Source organism: Trichoderma camerunense (assembly GCF_050948025.1).
Source record: "Trichoderma camerunense strain CBS 138272 chromosome Unknown V8C40scaffold_3, whole genome shotgun sequence".
Lineage (NCBI taxonomy): Eukaryota > Fungi > Ascomycota > Sordariomycetes > Hypocreales > Hypocreaceae > Trichoderma > Trichoderma camerunense.
In genome coordinates this window covers 1838420-1853864 of record NW_028145367.1, presented here as the reverse complement: position 1 = coordinate 1853864, position 15445 = coordinate 1838420, and the positions used below count along the sequence as shown (strand labels likewise).

At 49.4% G+C, this 15445-nt stretch overlaps 2 protein-coding genes across 2 annotated transcripts; both read right to left on the bottom strand.

Annotated features, from left to right (window-relative positions):
• Positions 1–1076: 1076 nt before the first annotated feature.
• Positions 1077–2337, bottom strand: V8C40DRAFT_147771 (uncharacterized protein). Its single transcript, XM_083211268.1, has one exon. The coding sequence runs from the start codon at positions 1981–1983 to the stop codon at positions 1294–1296; it is 690 nt and encodes a 229-aa protein (XP_083077258.1). The 5' UTR covers positions 1984–2337; the 3' UTR covers positions 1077–1293.
• A 6858-nt stretch (positions 2338–9195) lies between these two features.
• On the bottom strand, positions 9196–11660 carry V8C40DRAFT_236275 (CHY zinc finger protein). Its single transcript, XM_083214021.1, has one exon. It carries the CDS (start codon positions 11392–11394, stop codon positions 9316–9318), a length of 2079 nt encoding a protein of 692 aa, XP_083077257.1. The 5' UTR covers positions 11395–11660; the 3' UTR covers positions 9196–9315.
• Between the last annotated feature and the right edge of the window lie 3785 nt (positions 11661–15445).

Below are 15445 nucleotides of genomic sequence, written 5' to 3'. Positions count from 1 at the left end.
GTTGGTGTAAGCCGGCATCTGCGGTGTTACGGCATGATGATCATGATGCGCTGAAAGGGGGGCCATGATAGATGTTCTGACCAATGGGTTGTCGGAAGCTCGAGATTTTTGGGGGTGAGATGATTCGCTTGGGAGAGTAGGTGGCTTGATGATGAAGCGACAAATGGGGGGAGAGTGTGCAGCAAATCCAGCCGTGGAGGATGGGATAATGGTGTTTCTGAGAGAAACAGGAATGACATAAGAAATGGGTGGTGTATTACGTGGGAAGTTGGATGGAGTGCGGGATGGGTTGACCGCCTCGAGAGTTTGTGAGATGGATGAAGGAGAAGGGGAAAGCTGGACAATTGAGCAAGATTTGATCAAGGCAAAGAGCGGGATGAAGAAGAAGTTGTGAGTTGTATGAAGGAGAAGGGAAAAAAGGGTATGAAGCTGAGGTATTTGCCTGAGGTGGTATTGGGTTGAGACGAGACACGGAGAATGGCGGGGTTGTATCTGCCTGGACAGAATCCACACGGCTGGATAAGTATCTTGATGGAGATAACGAATATTGTTACTGCTGTGAGCACCATATCAGTTGAATTTATATTGATATTTTGTAAATGCCTCTCTTTGATAATGCATCAGTTTACAAGGCGCCTTGCTCTGAAGCGCTGATTGCGTCTTATACTCCCAATGGTACATCGTCGGTCTCTCATACATGTATGAGGTTAAAATGGACATGCACAGATCAGTTGCTCCTCTAGGTTTTGATTCAAGAGCTCTTGTTATATCGAATGGACCCTCATCAGGCAGTTTCTCTCATTTGCATAGTCAACAAACATGCTCTATACAACGATTAATGAATCAGCATACCCTTTGATAGTATGTACGGCACTAACAAATAATTTATTCCAAGCTGCATCCAAAGCTTCACAAACAATTCCTCAAAGTGATGGCTGGTCATAACAAGGACATCAATGAGTCTCTCAACACTTGCAGTCTAACCCAGACAGCTGCTAACCCACAACTACCCACAACATACGCTCCATACGATCGACAGCTTGTAAATCAGCGGGGCGCTTATCAAGTATGCATGTAATTTCACAAGATCCTCCAAGAGTCATCATGATGAATCAATAAAACTTGCCCACGTTTCCTACATCATCCATACCATAACCCCGGAAACTACTCGACAAGGCAATAACCAACGGGTATATAACCCCCATGCCAGTCAAATCCTCACGGCACGCCGGAGATTCCTAACCGTCGCTCACCTTTCAGGCACCAGCCAAGCAAAAAATCGATAGCGGCTCATCAAATCTGCATCCCGGAAGCGGGCCCTATACGCCCGGGCAGGGGTGGAGGTCGTAAATCCCGAAGCGGCCCGGCCCCATCCCCGGTCCCCTTCCCACCCCCGGCCGATCCTCTTTCTAACCGCGGGATGGCTGATGCAATGGCCCTCTCATCATATGTAATCCTGCACCCTCGGCTTGCTTGGGGATAAAGCATGGGGGGGCCAGCAGCACACACATTGTCGCTTATAGGTATCGTACGTGCTTGCGGCCTGTATACATAGATTGGATGGGTTGCGGACAGAAGGAAGATGGCTGTAGTAAGCACGAGCTGCGGGATGCGCCCGGCATTTGGGTGGTCTAGGATGAGTCGATCATCCTCATTCGGGAGATTCGCTGGTTCTTCCCGAGAAGCATATATGACATCTCGCTCTCTCTTACCTGCCGGAATAATATCACGCCGCCACCATGGCGAAGCACCCGAAAGAAGAGATAAAGGGAGCCTGTCCAGGCCAAAAATAATCTTATTCAAAGTAACATCATCCCACGTGGACAGTTGCGAATCCCGGTCAAACGATGCATGGCCCTCATACGACTCTCCCCAGCAACAAGAATGTAACTGGATGACAATTTCAAATAATAGTGAACAGCGTCCGGCACCGGCACTCCCTATGCGTACTCGTACGTGCATCAAAGAGTATGCATGCATCATCGCAGACGCCGAATCCTGTAGGCGTCAGCACCAGTAACCCTGCTTGCTTCGTTGTTGCAGCAGGGCCACAGAAGGGCTTATTCCCACCCCTTCGTTGCAATTCTCACTCTTGCTTCTCCTGCATTTCTGGACTTGCGTTCCAGCGATGCCGCATCAATGCCCAATGATGCAGAACACGTGCTTTCAGTCCGCGTTGCAGATAGCCCCCTTATTCCCACCTTGAATCTAGTAAGCAGGACAAATCAATTGGCGTCTAGAGGCAAAACGAAAGAAAAATGTCAGCTCATCTCCCCATCAGACCGAAATCGTCCGTCGGTGTCCACGATGGAAAATCATCTCCACCTCGCGGCTTGATCAAATTGTCCGCCGGCAATGCCATTCTATGCAGAAAGTAGAAGCAAAACCTCACGTGGGGGGCCGTTCGGGCAGAAAAAAAAGCTCATAACGACCCTGTAACGTTAAAACACTGCTTGCAATTACTCCATCCGGATGGACGTGCTTCTTGTAGTGGCAAATGACGGAGTATTTGCTGACCACGATTACCGTTTGTGCCGTCAGATTCATCAAAGGGTGATCTTCGATCACGCCTCTCGCAAAAGGGCTTTTTTGGGCGTGTAAGCCAGTCCACCTTCTTTTTGGGTAGTGGGTAAATGCGATCCCCTACCCCCAGCACGCGAGGGCCGGCCCGTATGAAATACGTGCAAAGACTTTAGCCGGGGCGTGGGAGGAGCCTGCGGTGAGAGAAGCTATCGGCAAGGGTCCGTGACCACTCCGATGTGTAATGGTCACTGGAATTTCTCCTTGGATGCATAGGTATGGTTCTTAGATGACCGTCACATCTCATATGCTCACCAAACGCCAAGATGCTGCAGACGATGAATCCCGTGTCACGGATTGGGTAACGGGTAACCATGGCCTTGGATTCCGGGTGTGGGGGTTCCCCTCTGCTCACCCACGGGGATGACGCCCTTGTGCACACACGTTTGTGATGATGGTTCGTGATGGAGGCGGAAGGTAGCATTCGTGATGACCATGATGTCGAAACTCGTCGTCGGTACGGGCGTGATTCCACAAACAAAGCTGAGCAGATGACAAACTATTACCGGTAGAGGGCGTCCTTTCCGTAACACACATACCGTTATAGCACCGCCGAGGCCGTATATCGTAGGGATAACGGTCTGATACTGCTCTGTAGCATCTCTGTAACTCGCATAGAGCGTAGCTATCTCACTGGTGATGAAGAGAGCGGCAACTGATATCAGAAAGGAGCTGGTGGCTAGTTTGTAGCCCTAAGAATAGACCACAGCTCATAAACGTCTCTCGAATACTTGTAGTTGTGTAAACTGAGAGCTTGTTGAAGTCACAGCTTTCCGTAGTACTGGTATCAACTCTCATCTCCTTCGGGCTATTAATAGCGGCTTCAGGAGAGTTCAATGCACCATGGAACTCATCAACCATATCTTCCATTCTCACACAACATTTGACAGTTTCGATTTCAACATTCACACATTGTAGACCAGGTTTCCCCAGGTTATGACACCTGTCAATGCTCAATGCTCTGGGTTTGTGCAACACAAAAACCGGCAGCGTGGTAATACTACCTACCAGGCGCCATCGTGGTGCCAAGATGCGTCTTCGTCGAACCACTCTGAAGTGGTGCCCATGCTCATGATGTAGTTCGCCAATCTACTGCAACGCTGCCCTATGCACGTCGTCGAACTCGTTGACATGATCTCTACTTCTTCTGCTACAGTCGCCACATCGAAAAGACGTGTGACTTTGAAAGTCACATTTGCCTCCTTGATGTTGATAGAGAGCGGTAGTCACGTTCTCTTGCTACTTTGCGATAGTTTTGGAATACGTGATCATCCCACCCAAGAAGCCGAGTTTCGGCAGTTGTAAAATTCGTCCGATATAGCATCTGGCTTCACCATCAAACGTTGCATGGCCAAGTAACCGTCTTACATAGCACATGGGCTGAAGTGCAACTCTCATGCGCAAACTCCAATATGGATGGCTGGTCGGGAGATAACCTACCCGGCGGTACTCTCCTGCCTGGAGTAGAAACAGCCCCATGGAGATGATCATCGCCTTCTGTATGTAAACACGAGATGCCATCAGGTCCATCTCAGTGCATTCATAGTACGTTTCAAGCGTGAAGATCACTCCTTTAGACGATTCACATGCCGACGAACACTCGCACTCGCACTCGACGATCCGGAAACTGACTCTCTCACCGACCCGCCATAGCGGATGATCAAGCCAATCCTCTCAAGGCTTAGGAGGCAAAAAGTAGAGAGCGACGGGTCCCAGGTGAGCACAGACCGAAGTCAGATCTGGTCGGACCGATGTACATGCATACAAAGAAGAAGAAAAAATCTTCAAGCATCCCGTTCCGCCCCCTGCATTTCTCATTATCGTAGTCGTCTCACGAGATAAAATAAAAAATAATTCTCCTTTTAGAACCTGCCCCTGGCAGATATCCGACTTCATGGCTGAAAGGCAATAGGGGCCTGAATGATGGCAGAGTTACTCGACGGCAAGGAGATGACCGTTCATGTTCACATGATTGACAAGCCTTCGAATCGAAGGCAGATGCCCTCGCTTAAGTGTCGCCTGGGGCATTGCATAATAGAACTTTTCTCGAATCCAGGGCCCAACATGGTTTGACCCGCCTGGCTCCTCTGAAGCACACCCCGGTCTAGGTGAAGTGCCAGAATGGCACATGAGAATACTGGCAGTATAGTATAATTGACTGCCGTGAGACGAAGCCGAACTTTGCCGTGACTAGAATGTCAAGTCATCCTCCGGATCCGGTTCCGCGAGTCAGCCCGGTCCAAGTTATCGCCAGCACGGTACTGTCTGGACGTGGGATGCTCATGGACCGGTGATCCGCCACTCTGTATGTCTCGTGTTTCTGGTACGATTCCGCATCACGTCGGCAGCGAAATCCTGCTTTTGAGCCTCTTCCGATGCGCAACAAAGATTCCTAATAGCAATCAAGCATGCTGATAAGAACAGAACTGAAGCGAATGATTCGCCATGTGAAAGAAAACACTCAGCGGCGATTCCGAACGCGCTAAGCAGGTCCTTCTGCGGCCCATAAAAGCAGACATAACAGGGCCGAGCAAACTGGGGCTCACTTCTTTGTCATTGCAGAATTTCAAATGCTTGCAAGGGTAGACGTGTGAAAGCCCACTGCCAGGGATTGCTCGCGACCCATTGACATTTTTCGTAAATAAAATAAAATAAAAAACAACTCAGCATTTTTTATTTTTTATTTTATTTTATCCATTTCCATCCCGGCCGAATGCCCCGGAAACAGTGCCCACCGTTTCGGACCGTCTCCGATGAATTAATATCAATGGATCAGAGCCAACGCCAAAGTGCTGAGTGGCGTTAATGGCATCGGTATCGCTTTGGCGACAAGTCTGTCATGTTGGTGTTGTATGTAGTTCAATTCGCCGACAATCCGCGAAGCCGTGGCAGTGCTTATAGTTGGATGATCTTCAAGCCAGAACGCCACAGCCGTGCGGCTCGCTGCTAAAATCCATTAATTACGGAGTATTTCGCAAGTCAATAAACGGTCATGGTCGCTTCTGGGGAAAGACCGCTCCGTTTTGAACCGACGATAATGAATGCGGTAGGAGGAGAATAATTCGCCGACGGTATCGCATCGAGAATCCTTCAAGGCCACATGGGAAAATATCGAAACCAACAAAGAAAAATAAATAAATGTCGAAATAATATGCCCGCGGAATAAAATTAAGGAAATCCCAGTGGATCGCCAAAATCTGCAGCCAAGGGCCAAGCAACAGACCCTGGAGTGACGACCACGTTTTTCAAAAGTGCCTCCTTTTAGCACACCGGAAGGCATCCGGCGGCCAGGGCCCGACCCCATGTCCGAATCTTGCCCTTGATGGCCCTGTGACTATGCAGCGATCTGACTGTACGGAGGGTGGGCTCCGTCCTCCATATGTGGAATTTAACGTTACGTGGAAATCAGATCGATACTAGCTCGTTGACGGAAGAGATTGTTGCTGATATCTGGCTTCTGCCATTGGCTGGCAGAGTGCCGAAATAAACTCGTCGGACAATGTGCAAGCTATGCGATTTGCATTAGGAGGCATAGTGCGATTCTTCGGTTACATGAGACTGCGCAATGCTTATTCGAGGGTTTTGCCTCCGTTTCGTATCCGACTCCCGTTTGCGAAGCTGTCCGATTTGAGCTCTCAAACAACATAGAATTGCTTCATTTCCCAATTTCGACTCTCTGACGCACTTCCCCCGGTCAAGAAACCCGAGTATAGAACAGAAATAGGAAATGAAAGCGCCCAAGGAGGCGTATTGAGTGGTAGGATAGCTTGGTGAACCATGCGTCTCCGAGCCGGACCGGATGTCGATGAGCCTTCTCATTGGACACAGGGAGGGGGGAGCCTGGTAAAGCGGATGGCTTCTGCTTCTGACAGCTGCGGACCATAGTTCTGATGCGGCAGATCACCCTGAGCCTGAGCAGGGCAACAAGGCTGATGAGATTCGAATGGGTTTACCCCTTTGATCGCCCTCCAAGTGGATGTCTTGGCTGGGCGCCCCATCTGAATGTTGCAGTACTCCTCCCATTATCCAATAGCAAGCAGTTGTCGAGAGGGCGCTACCATGATGAATTGTAATCCAGAGTGGTCTCTGCCTCAATAGGCATGCATAAAGAGCATAAGCAGCGATGTAGCTTGAACCTGATTGGGCTTCGCGAGGAAAGGCGTGGCTTCTCACGATGATGTTGAGTGAGTCGTTGACAAGCACACAGCGTATGAGTGGTATAATTTTATGATATGACACCCACAGCAGTACGACGTGTCACGACTTTGATGACCCGGCAGTTCTCTGCGCTCAATGCAACCACTCCCTCATTCAGAGATGTGATTCGCCCAAAGTCTGTGGACACCTGCAAGTACTCTGTAAGTTCATGTAGACTCTTGCGCGTGCAGGTGAGAGGTTATAATCCCGGCCGAGAAAGATCATGTAGATGCCGACGGTTGAATATGCAACTGTAGTTTAGACTGCTTGATACGAGAGACCCTTGGTCAGTAAACGCCCGAATGAAGGCGAACACGATATCAGCCAAACCATGAGCCTTGAGACGCATAGCTGATTTGGAAACAACTGGCCAGGGACATGAAGCCACGCCACTGATTTGATGCTCACCAGCCATTGTCGGTGCTTTTATTCGTGATGAGAAATACCAGGAAATCCATGACAACACGGGATGACAGCGGGACGTCTAGCTTCGTGAGCATCTCGGCCTCACTACTCCGTCCAACAAGTATACCAAGACCACCAATGCAGATAAGCATGACACTAGCGGATATGCTCCATCAGGAAAGCCAAGGCTGCATCTAATACCACTTTACCGCCTTCTGGTGATCTTCTAGAATCGATTTATCCACCCGTACCTGGAACATGCATGAGTGTCTCGACAACTGCCAGTGGTGGGATTTGACGATTCCTCGAACTCACCTCTATGATGGACGCATTTGCAACCACACGTGGGCCTGTAAGAGACACGAAACACACAATCTTATCTTTCCACCAGGGTCCTTCAGTCGCCGTTCAGATTTGACCCCAGAGGATACGAGTTCCCTAACAAGAAGGGGGTTCGGCCATTTTGCGGGGGAACGAAGATCGTCACGAAAGCCGCCTAGTCCCAACCCTTTTGAACGAATCAGCGCCGGCTGTCGCCATCGTGAAAAACGTGTTGAAATGGGTACAGCGCATGAAACGTGCCTTTAGGCCCGCTCGGCCAGAAAGTTTGACAGTTGTTGTTTATTTTGTCTGGACGTGCATGCGCGGATACTCGTATAGCTGTGTGAAATGCCGTAGAAACGGGCGTGCAGATCCCCCTCACTGACCGTTTGCGAGACTCGCCATTGTGACAGGACAGGGCATAGTCGGCGAGCATACGAAGTAGTCGGCGAGATGGGAGGGAGTTGTCAGCGGCCCATGTCAATACGGAGTTGAGGTTGTGATTTGTGTTGATTCTCCGTTTTCTCCATGGCACATGTACCGAGTACGTGAGCCTCGACAAGGCGTTCCTCACGTGGTCGCTGTCGGAAAAACGTGAGCCACCAATGACCAGCACAGCCTCGTCTGACTTCAACGCTGCCAACAAGTATCTTGTACTTCATAGCCCTTTCACAACACCATCTCCAGAATCCCGAAGAAATACGGCCAAACCGAACCCAGTCGTGTTTTGCAATCCAAATTCCCCATTCGGGCCTGTTCATCACAATGGCCCTCCTCCACACAGCCTGATCTGCCCGGACTCTAATCGTCTTTCCCTCCCCCCCTTGTTAATTTGAGACCGGGAGGATCATGGTTCCCCATGGAGACTCAACGTGCGCAGCTCAAAAGCTCCCCCATGACACTCTGTTCCTGCCTCCCACGGGGCCTTTCGGGTTTGTCGCGGGATCAGCAGGGACACATGGAACAGGTAAGACGGAGGGCCGCGTAACGACGGAAGACAGAAAAAGGACGAGCTCGCACTCATACGCCCCTCCCAAAAACAGTTTGCTTCTCCTCCAAAACGACCCCCAACCTCATCCCACCCCCTCCCCTTCAAGATTGCGAAAGGGCAAGGAAGACGAAGAGGAAAAGACGAACACGGTTCGTTCTCTCGAAAAGGGTTCGATGGATGCTAGATTTAGATTGCGCCAGTAGCATGGCGGGTAGATGTCGTTTGGGGGGAGTTTGCGAGCTGTCACATTTCCAATCCGATTTGGGGTTCCCGTTGCATTTAGCCGGTTATTTTTATTTTATCGCTTTTTTTATTTTATTTATTATTCGTCAATAATAGCCGCTCCAATGCAATTCTTCGTTTCCCTGCTCTGTCCGTCTCGTTAGGTGGAATAAGGATCGAATACGTAATGGATCACGGACCTCACTGACAACGCGGACTATGATTCTTCCTACCTCGGTTGGCATGTGTGTTTTTCCCATATTGGGACGGTCGTGCATAGTCGAGATCATCAACTTTATGCTTGACCTGCCATTGGCACGCTTCTGGCATGTCTTCCTCGATTGCGATGTGTAAGATTCGTTGGCTCAACTCCTCCATATGGGGTATCGCCTTGTTTACTGAAAGCACGCACTTAGTCGAATCAATCATCTAACAACTCGAGAATTATACACGTAACAATGAAGTCACACTAATCAGAAAATCACCTTCATGTAATGGATAGCTAATTGAGTATTTACAGTGTTGCTCTACAAACACTCTCCAAACAGGATGCCCCCCTAATGTACATCAACCGAGACATCTCATTCGACACGTCTCACTCAATCCTTCTTCACCGCAGAACCCCCAATCCTCTTGTACTTCCTCGAATCATTCTTCCTCATTGTCGTCTTATCTCTGTTTCCTTTACCACCCTCCCAGAATCCCTTGCCTCTCCTGCCAATCACGCTACGACCGCAAAAGCGACACGCTTCGACGGCGTAATTTTGCTCGCGGCTGCAGAAACCACAAATCATCCTATTCGCCCACTCGTTGATGTGATCCTCAGCCTGGTCGTGACACTTGTCGCACTTGTGCACACGATTGCAGCATGAGAAACGGAACCAGCGGTAGGACTTGCGGTAGTGAGAGCAAGTGCCCCTATCTGGGAGTTGATCGCCTGCATGTAGTCCAAGCTTCTCTTGCTTCCGGCGAAGGCCGGCTGCAGGCGGGGGAAGCGATCCAGGAGAGATAAAGAGGAATTTGACCTCGGGAATCTTGAAGGTGAATTTGCTGTGACAGTCGCGGCAGACATTAGTAGTGGTCTCGCCTCTTACAGAAACGAGTCCTTGGCTTGGTGTCGAGCACTTGGCGCATGTAGGCACAAAGGTACTGGGCAGCATATCTGCCACCTTGCCTCCTGAAAGATCAATGAATCCAGCCCTTATCGAATTTTCATGAACAAGTTGTTGGTTAAACTTGGCAGCGAGAGGTGTCGCGCATTTCTTGCAACTCGATGTCTTTTCGACTCCAGGCTTGAGCCCGGTCATGTCGTTTAGCGTCTTGCATCTCTCGCACTTGACACTCAGACTCAGGATTGATATCTGTAAAAGTTCGACGCTGTGAAGTTCAATATTTGGAAACGAGATCATAGTGCCGTGTTCAACCGCCTCACTGGACGATGGAACTGCCGTGATATCGTCATCATTTCCCAATACTGCCCCACCATCTTCATCAGAGTCTTCATAGCTATCTTCTTCTGATTCGTCTTCTTCGTGGCCAATGCTCCATTCAGGAGGTCGAGGAATGACCTGAATATGGCCCTTTCCTTTGATAAGAGACTGCGGTGAATTAACAGAAACCTCTTCGTTGTTTTGTGACTGTGACTGCTGCTCCTGTATCGCTGCCGCCGCTGCCTGCTCCTTCTCAGCCTTTAATGCCAGTTCATGAGCCTGCTTTGCAAGATTATGGAGGTTCTGAGCCAAATAATTGACATGGCTCATAAGTGTCATGTTCTTCTGCTCCAAAACCTTTTCTGCAAAAAGGTCCTCAATGGGCTCTGCATCATCGGCGTTCGCTTCGTTCAGTTGCACACGCAACTGCTGTAGCGGATACAAGAGCGGAATGATTAGATGAATGCTGTTGACCGAGTGCAGACCAGAAGGGAGCTCGCTACGACGTTTTGGCTCGAGTGGTAGCGTGAAAATGACACCATCACCAGAACGACGGAACTGAGGCATCCTTCCCATTCTCGCCTCAAGTTGTCGAATCTCCTGAGCTCGCCTTGCTTTCGCCTCGGCAATCTGTTCTCTGGTGTATGATGGTTCCGGGATATATCGTCTTGGAGGAGGGCTGGGAGCAACCTGTGCTTCCACTATAGGAAACTCGATAGTAGCCGACTGTTTCTGTTCCGCTGCTTGGTCGAGATGTCTCGTGTCTTTGAACGATACTAGTTTGATCGTTTCAACCTTCTGCTCCGACAAGAATCGTTCCAGATTCCTGTCCAAAGCATAGACCAATGCCAAGAGAGTTGAACCCTTCTTCTCCTCGGCGAGCTTATCCCAACCTCTCTCAACATTGATGCTGAACCCTTTGGGGATATCCTTATTCCTGACTAACAATACCGGCCTTTCTTCCGGATAGTCCTCAGGGATGCGGACATCGCAATCCAAGTAGGGTAGCTCAAAGGGGAAATCTGGATCCGAAGGCTTAAGCTTGAATACCAGCGATGTCTCCCCCGCCGCAGTCGTGGACTCTTTGGGTGAGAATCTCCTCTTGAGCTGTTCGATGTGATAACCGCGGGGGTCCTGAACCTGCGCTTCTGGCACGGGCTTGGACACGACCCGGGTATCAGGGGTGTCTGTGACGGCTTGCCTCCTATCCAAAGGCGATCCGTCTGGCTGTGTCTTGAGTGCAATCATGATTAAAGGTGTCGAATCAAGAGAATCCAATATGGCTGAGCTGATGATTGTTGGATAAGTGTCACGGAGGTGACGGATATTGTACACATAAAGGAAAGCCGCAACGCCAAAATGAGGAATAGTAAAACAAAACGAACTCCTGCTATGTGATTTCAGATGATTAAAACACAAAAGGCAAGACTCGTAAGATCTTTATTTAACTCGAAATCAACACTCGGGGAGGCAAAGAGGCGATATTCAATCTCAAAAGCTCAGGTGGGGCTGAGCATCCGTTGCAGATGTTGGTGGGGTTTCGATGACTGCCTCTTTACGGACTCCGTACTATGAGTCACTAGCAGCCAGTTGGTCAGCCAACATTTGATAGTAGTATTCTAACAACAATTCACTATTGCTGGCTACCAAATCTGCTAGAGATATACTTGTCCGACATCTCCAGGCCTCTTTAAACTTGGATCCCTTCATTTTGAGGCTTTGCACTGAATTATAGGGGACAAATTTTAACATTGTCATTTCTGTAGTCATTCAAAACCTAGTGAGTCACTATAGAGCTAACCGTTTGAAGCAACTATCCCCTACAGGTTAGCTGTTCAACGCAGCATCGCACTTTTGCCTTTGATACTGCCATTGATGCTTTCTGTGAGACGGACATTTGTCGACGTTCTGCTCATTCAATATTGCGCGTCCATATTGGAGCGCTGCTCCGCACTGCCGGCAGGAGTGAGTAGAGTGCTAATCGTCGATCTGTGGCTATGGGCCGAATAGAGATGCGTCTCAAATTGCATCGATTACAAATAAGCTATAATCACACAACGTACCATTTGAGCACGTTGGGCAGTTTAATTGGCAGTAAAGAGAGCCTGTGATTTGAATGACTTGCCTTGATTTTGGTTGGTTGATCCCACGGCTGTACAGCCATGCACCCATCACACGATGCTTGATCTTTGTTCGTATCGGCAATAGACATGCATGCGTCCAGTTCAGGCTCTTCTTCACTTCTTGCAAAAGCGTCGTGTTTATGTGCCGATCCAAACGGAATATCCTGATGTACAATCAAGACATAAAATACAAGGATCAGAGTCTGACGGAGTTTATAGACGCAGGGAGGCAATTCGCAGGCATATTGTAGCCGGTATAGCTGCGGCTGCGAGACATCTCAACGGTAGCTCGGCAAAAAGGAAACAAATTGGACGAAAATCTTTTCCCTGTTATCCGCCATCCTGCTCGTTTATCCGGGGAACGAAGACAATGATCCTATTTGCCTGATGGTGACCTTGTCAGTCAACAGAATGACTACCCGCGAAGCTGTCTGGTGGATGGATATGCAGCAGCGCATGCGTGTGTACTTATTCGGTAGCTATCTGAACACCTGGGTGGCTGAATCGAGAAGGGGGAAAGGGAGGCACCTCGGGATGAGATCGAATCAAGAAAATAGAATAAAAATAAAATGATTAAAATAAAAATGAATAAATAAGTAAATGCAGCACGAGTTAGACAATGCGGAGACGTTTGCCTGGTTGGTGTTTCTTTCGTGGCAATACCATCACAACACCCTGCATCACGTTTACCTTTACATGAATGCACGTACATGCGTAGCAACAGCCTGGCACATACAGTCACGCCCGGCAGTGTGATCCGGGGAGAGGCATGAGACAGCAGCACGCATGAGAGACATGGAGAGACACGCAACGGCAGACAGCCAGCCAGACAATGTAGGGAGAGGAGAGACCATGTCGAGCTGCCGCCTGCTTGCTCACCGTGATCAGACAGGCACACACGCCCCCCATCTGTAGGTTCGGGGATGACCTGAGGGTATCCGCGAGACAAAGGCATTGGTGCTCTTTCTACCTACTAAGAGCTCCGTGTAATCCGCACACGATGTGTACATGCAGCTTCAGCATTCCAATGCTGTAACTAATGTGAGGAGCTCAACAAACATGAGCCCCCCATTCGCATGCCCCACGGAAAAAAAAAGAAACATCACACATAAGGCGCACATGGGGCAATGCAATGGCCGCGAAAGAGTGCTTGAAGAGCATAAACAAGTCAAAAAAAGGACGGAGAAAAAGGGAATAGAGCCAAAAAAGGAGGGGGGCAGCAGATGCCTGGTGCCGGAGTAATTTGCAGCTGGACGAATGGCTTGGTCGTGGAGGTCTGCCAGCTCAGCAATTGTCAGGCAGATGACCTTGGAGGCGGGATGGCGGCTGCATCAGCGCCTGGGGGGGCGGTGAGAAGACTCTAAAGCAGGAGGCCAAACCACTTTGAAGGGTTGCAGGGCAGGATTCGGGAAGTGTTGGCCTCATCATGCCGTAAGAGGAATCCCTGAGCTGAGGCCTGTGGTTTCATTTTTCATGCTGAGAGGAGATGCTGCCCTCCGAACTGGGAGCAAGAGAAGCACATCTTGGGAGAAACAGCTGGTGGGGTCTGACACCACCCGCATGCAGCACAATATAAGAATAGATGCATCTTGCTATTGGCCTCTGTGAATAAAAATAAAAATAAAAATAAATAATCCATATTATTATTATTATTATTATTATTTGCATTAATTCTTATTTTCGTTTCGTTTTTATTTTCTCTCCGCTACCCTTGTCGGCATTGTTTTTCCACCCCCCAGCCCGCCGTTTGGGTATCGACAAGAAAGCAGCCTCGCAGCTCAACAGACGTGGAGCTCCATCTCTTTGCCTACCATTTGGAATTGGAATGGAGTCTGCTTTGACAAGACTGGGCACCGTTTCTCTTGTACTCAAGCTCCCGTATACCCACGCATCCAGAGTACCTACTTTCCCATCTTCAGCTTACATGTCCATGTGTCCTGTGTCTACAGAGCACTTTTACCGTAATACCTACGACCACTACTCTCACATCGTTACTTGACTCACACCTCACTCAACTCGTCTCATTTAAATCCTTCAAGCCTCCAAATTCCCCGGCTTGCGTTTCCGTTGCATCTGTAGTGGCTGTCTCCCTGCCCAAGATATATTAAGTAGGGTGTATAAGCTGTGTGTATACAGACAACAAAGCCCTTCTGCTTAGCTGTAGGAATCACCGAAAAAGCCCCTCGTATAATATCACAGGACCCCTGTCCATCGTGTTTTCTTTTTGCCTTTATTCTTTTCCCCCCTCTGTTCTCTTTGGCTAAGCCATCGCCATGGGACTCGAGAGCGTGCGCAATAACGCCGCGGTCAGGCAGACTTTCTGAGCCCCCTTTCTTCCCCCGCAACGTTCTTTTGTCTGCTCGCCTTTGGGTGTCGAAAACGGCCATGGCTGAATCACACGAGAAGCCCCATCTGACGGCCGCTCGTTCGACCTTTCTCGCCAATGCAAGACGGAGCATGTGTTCCTGGCCGCCTGAAGGGCCGCATGCTAATGTACGTGTATGCGTACAGCTGTCTGTACATGCATCAAGCTTTTCTTTCCCATCACAGACACTTGACACACACTGACGCATGCACGGACACAACGCACAGAGACATGCCCTCCGCAAGCACAAAGCCCCCCATCCAAGCATTCATTATTCACACATCACACATCACGCACCACGCGCATTATCTGCATGCGCTCCGTACGCCCATCACCGGCAGTATGTAATAGCTAACCTGTACGAGGCTGCAGGCTGGGCCATCCAGGTCGCGATGGTACCTGTACCAAGACACCTTGTGCAAGCTTGTCGTGTTACTTTGTACTCACTCGGAGCAGGCTGTTCTCACACACACTCAGACAAGACAAGACACGCATCAATAGTATTCACAGACTCAGACACGGATGCTAGAGTCTTGGCACTTGTGCAAATTAATTGCATCTGCAGCATAAGTTGATCCCCCAATCTCAGGTGGCAAACTATGTTATCAGCATGATGAGGCTTGGATGTTATCACCATCTGCTCGGATGCTTGTCAGTCCCGGTTATCACACCGAATCTTCCGTCATCCAATCTGTCGTGCCCTCAAGTGAATGGGCAAAAGAGTATAGGTAGGGTGTGTAGAGAGCTGCCCAAGCATTGAAAAGTCGTGTTACAATGACCATACCGCTGCTCATTTCTCTGCTCTGAACAC

Excerpts from the sequence above, each read along its gene's own strand:
- V8C40DRAFT_147771 (XM_083211268.1), bottom strand. The coding sequence starts at position 1,983 with ATGATGCATGCATACTCTTTGATGCACGTACGAGTACGCATAGGGAGT.
- V8C40DRAFT_236275 (XM_083214021.1), bottom strand. The coding sequence starts at position 11,394 with ATGATTGCACTCAAGACACAGCCAGACGGATCGCCTTTGGATAGGAGG.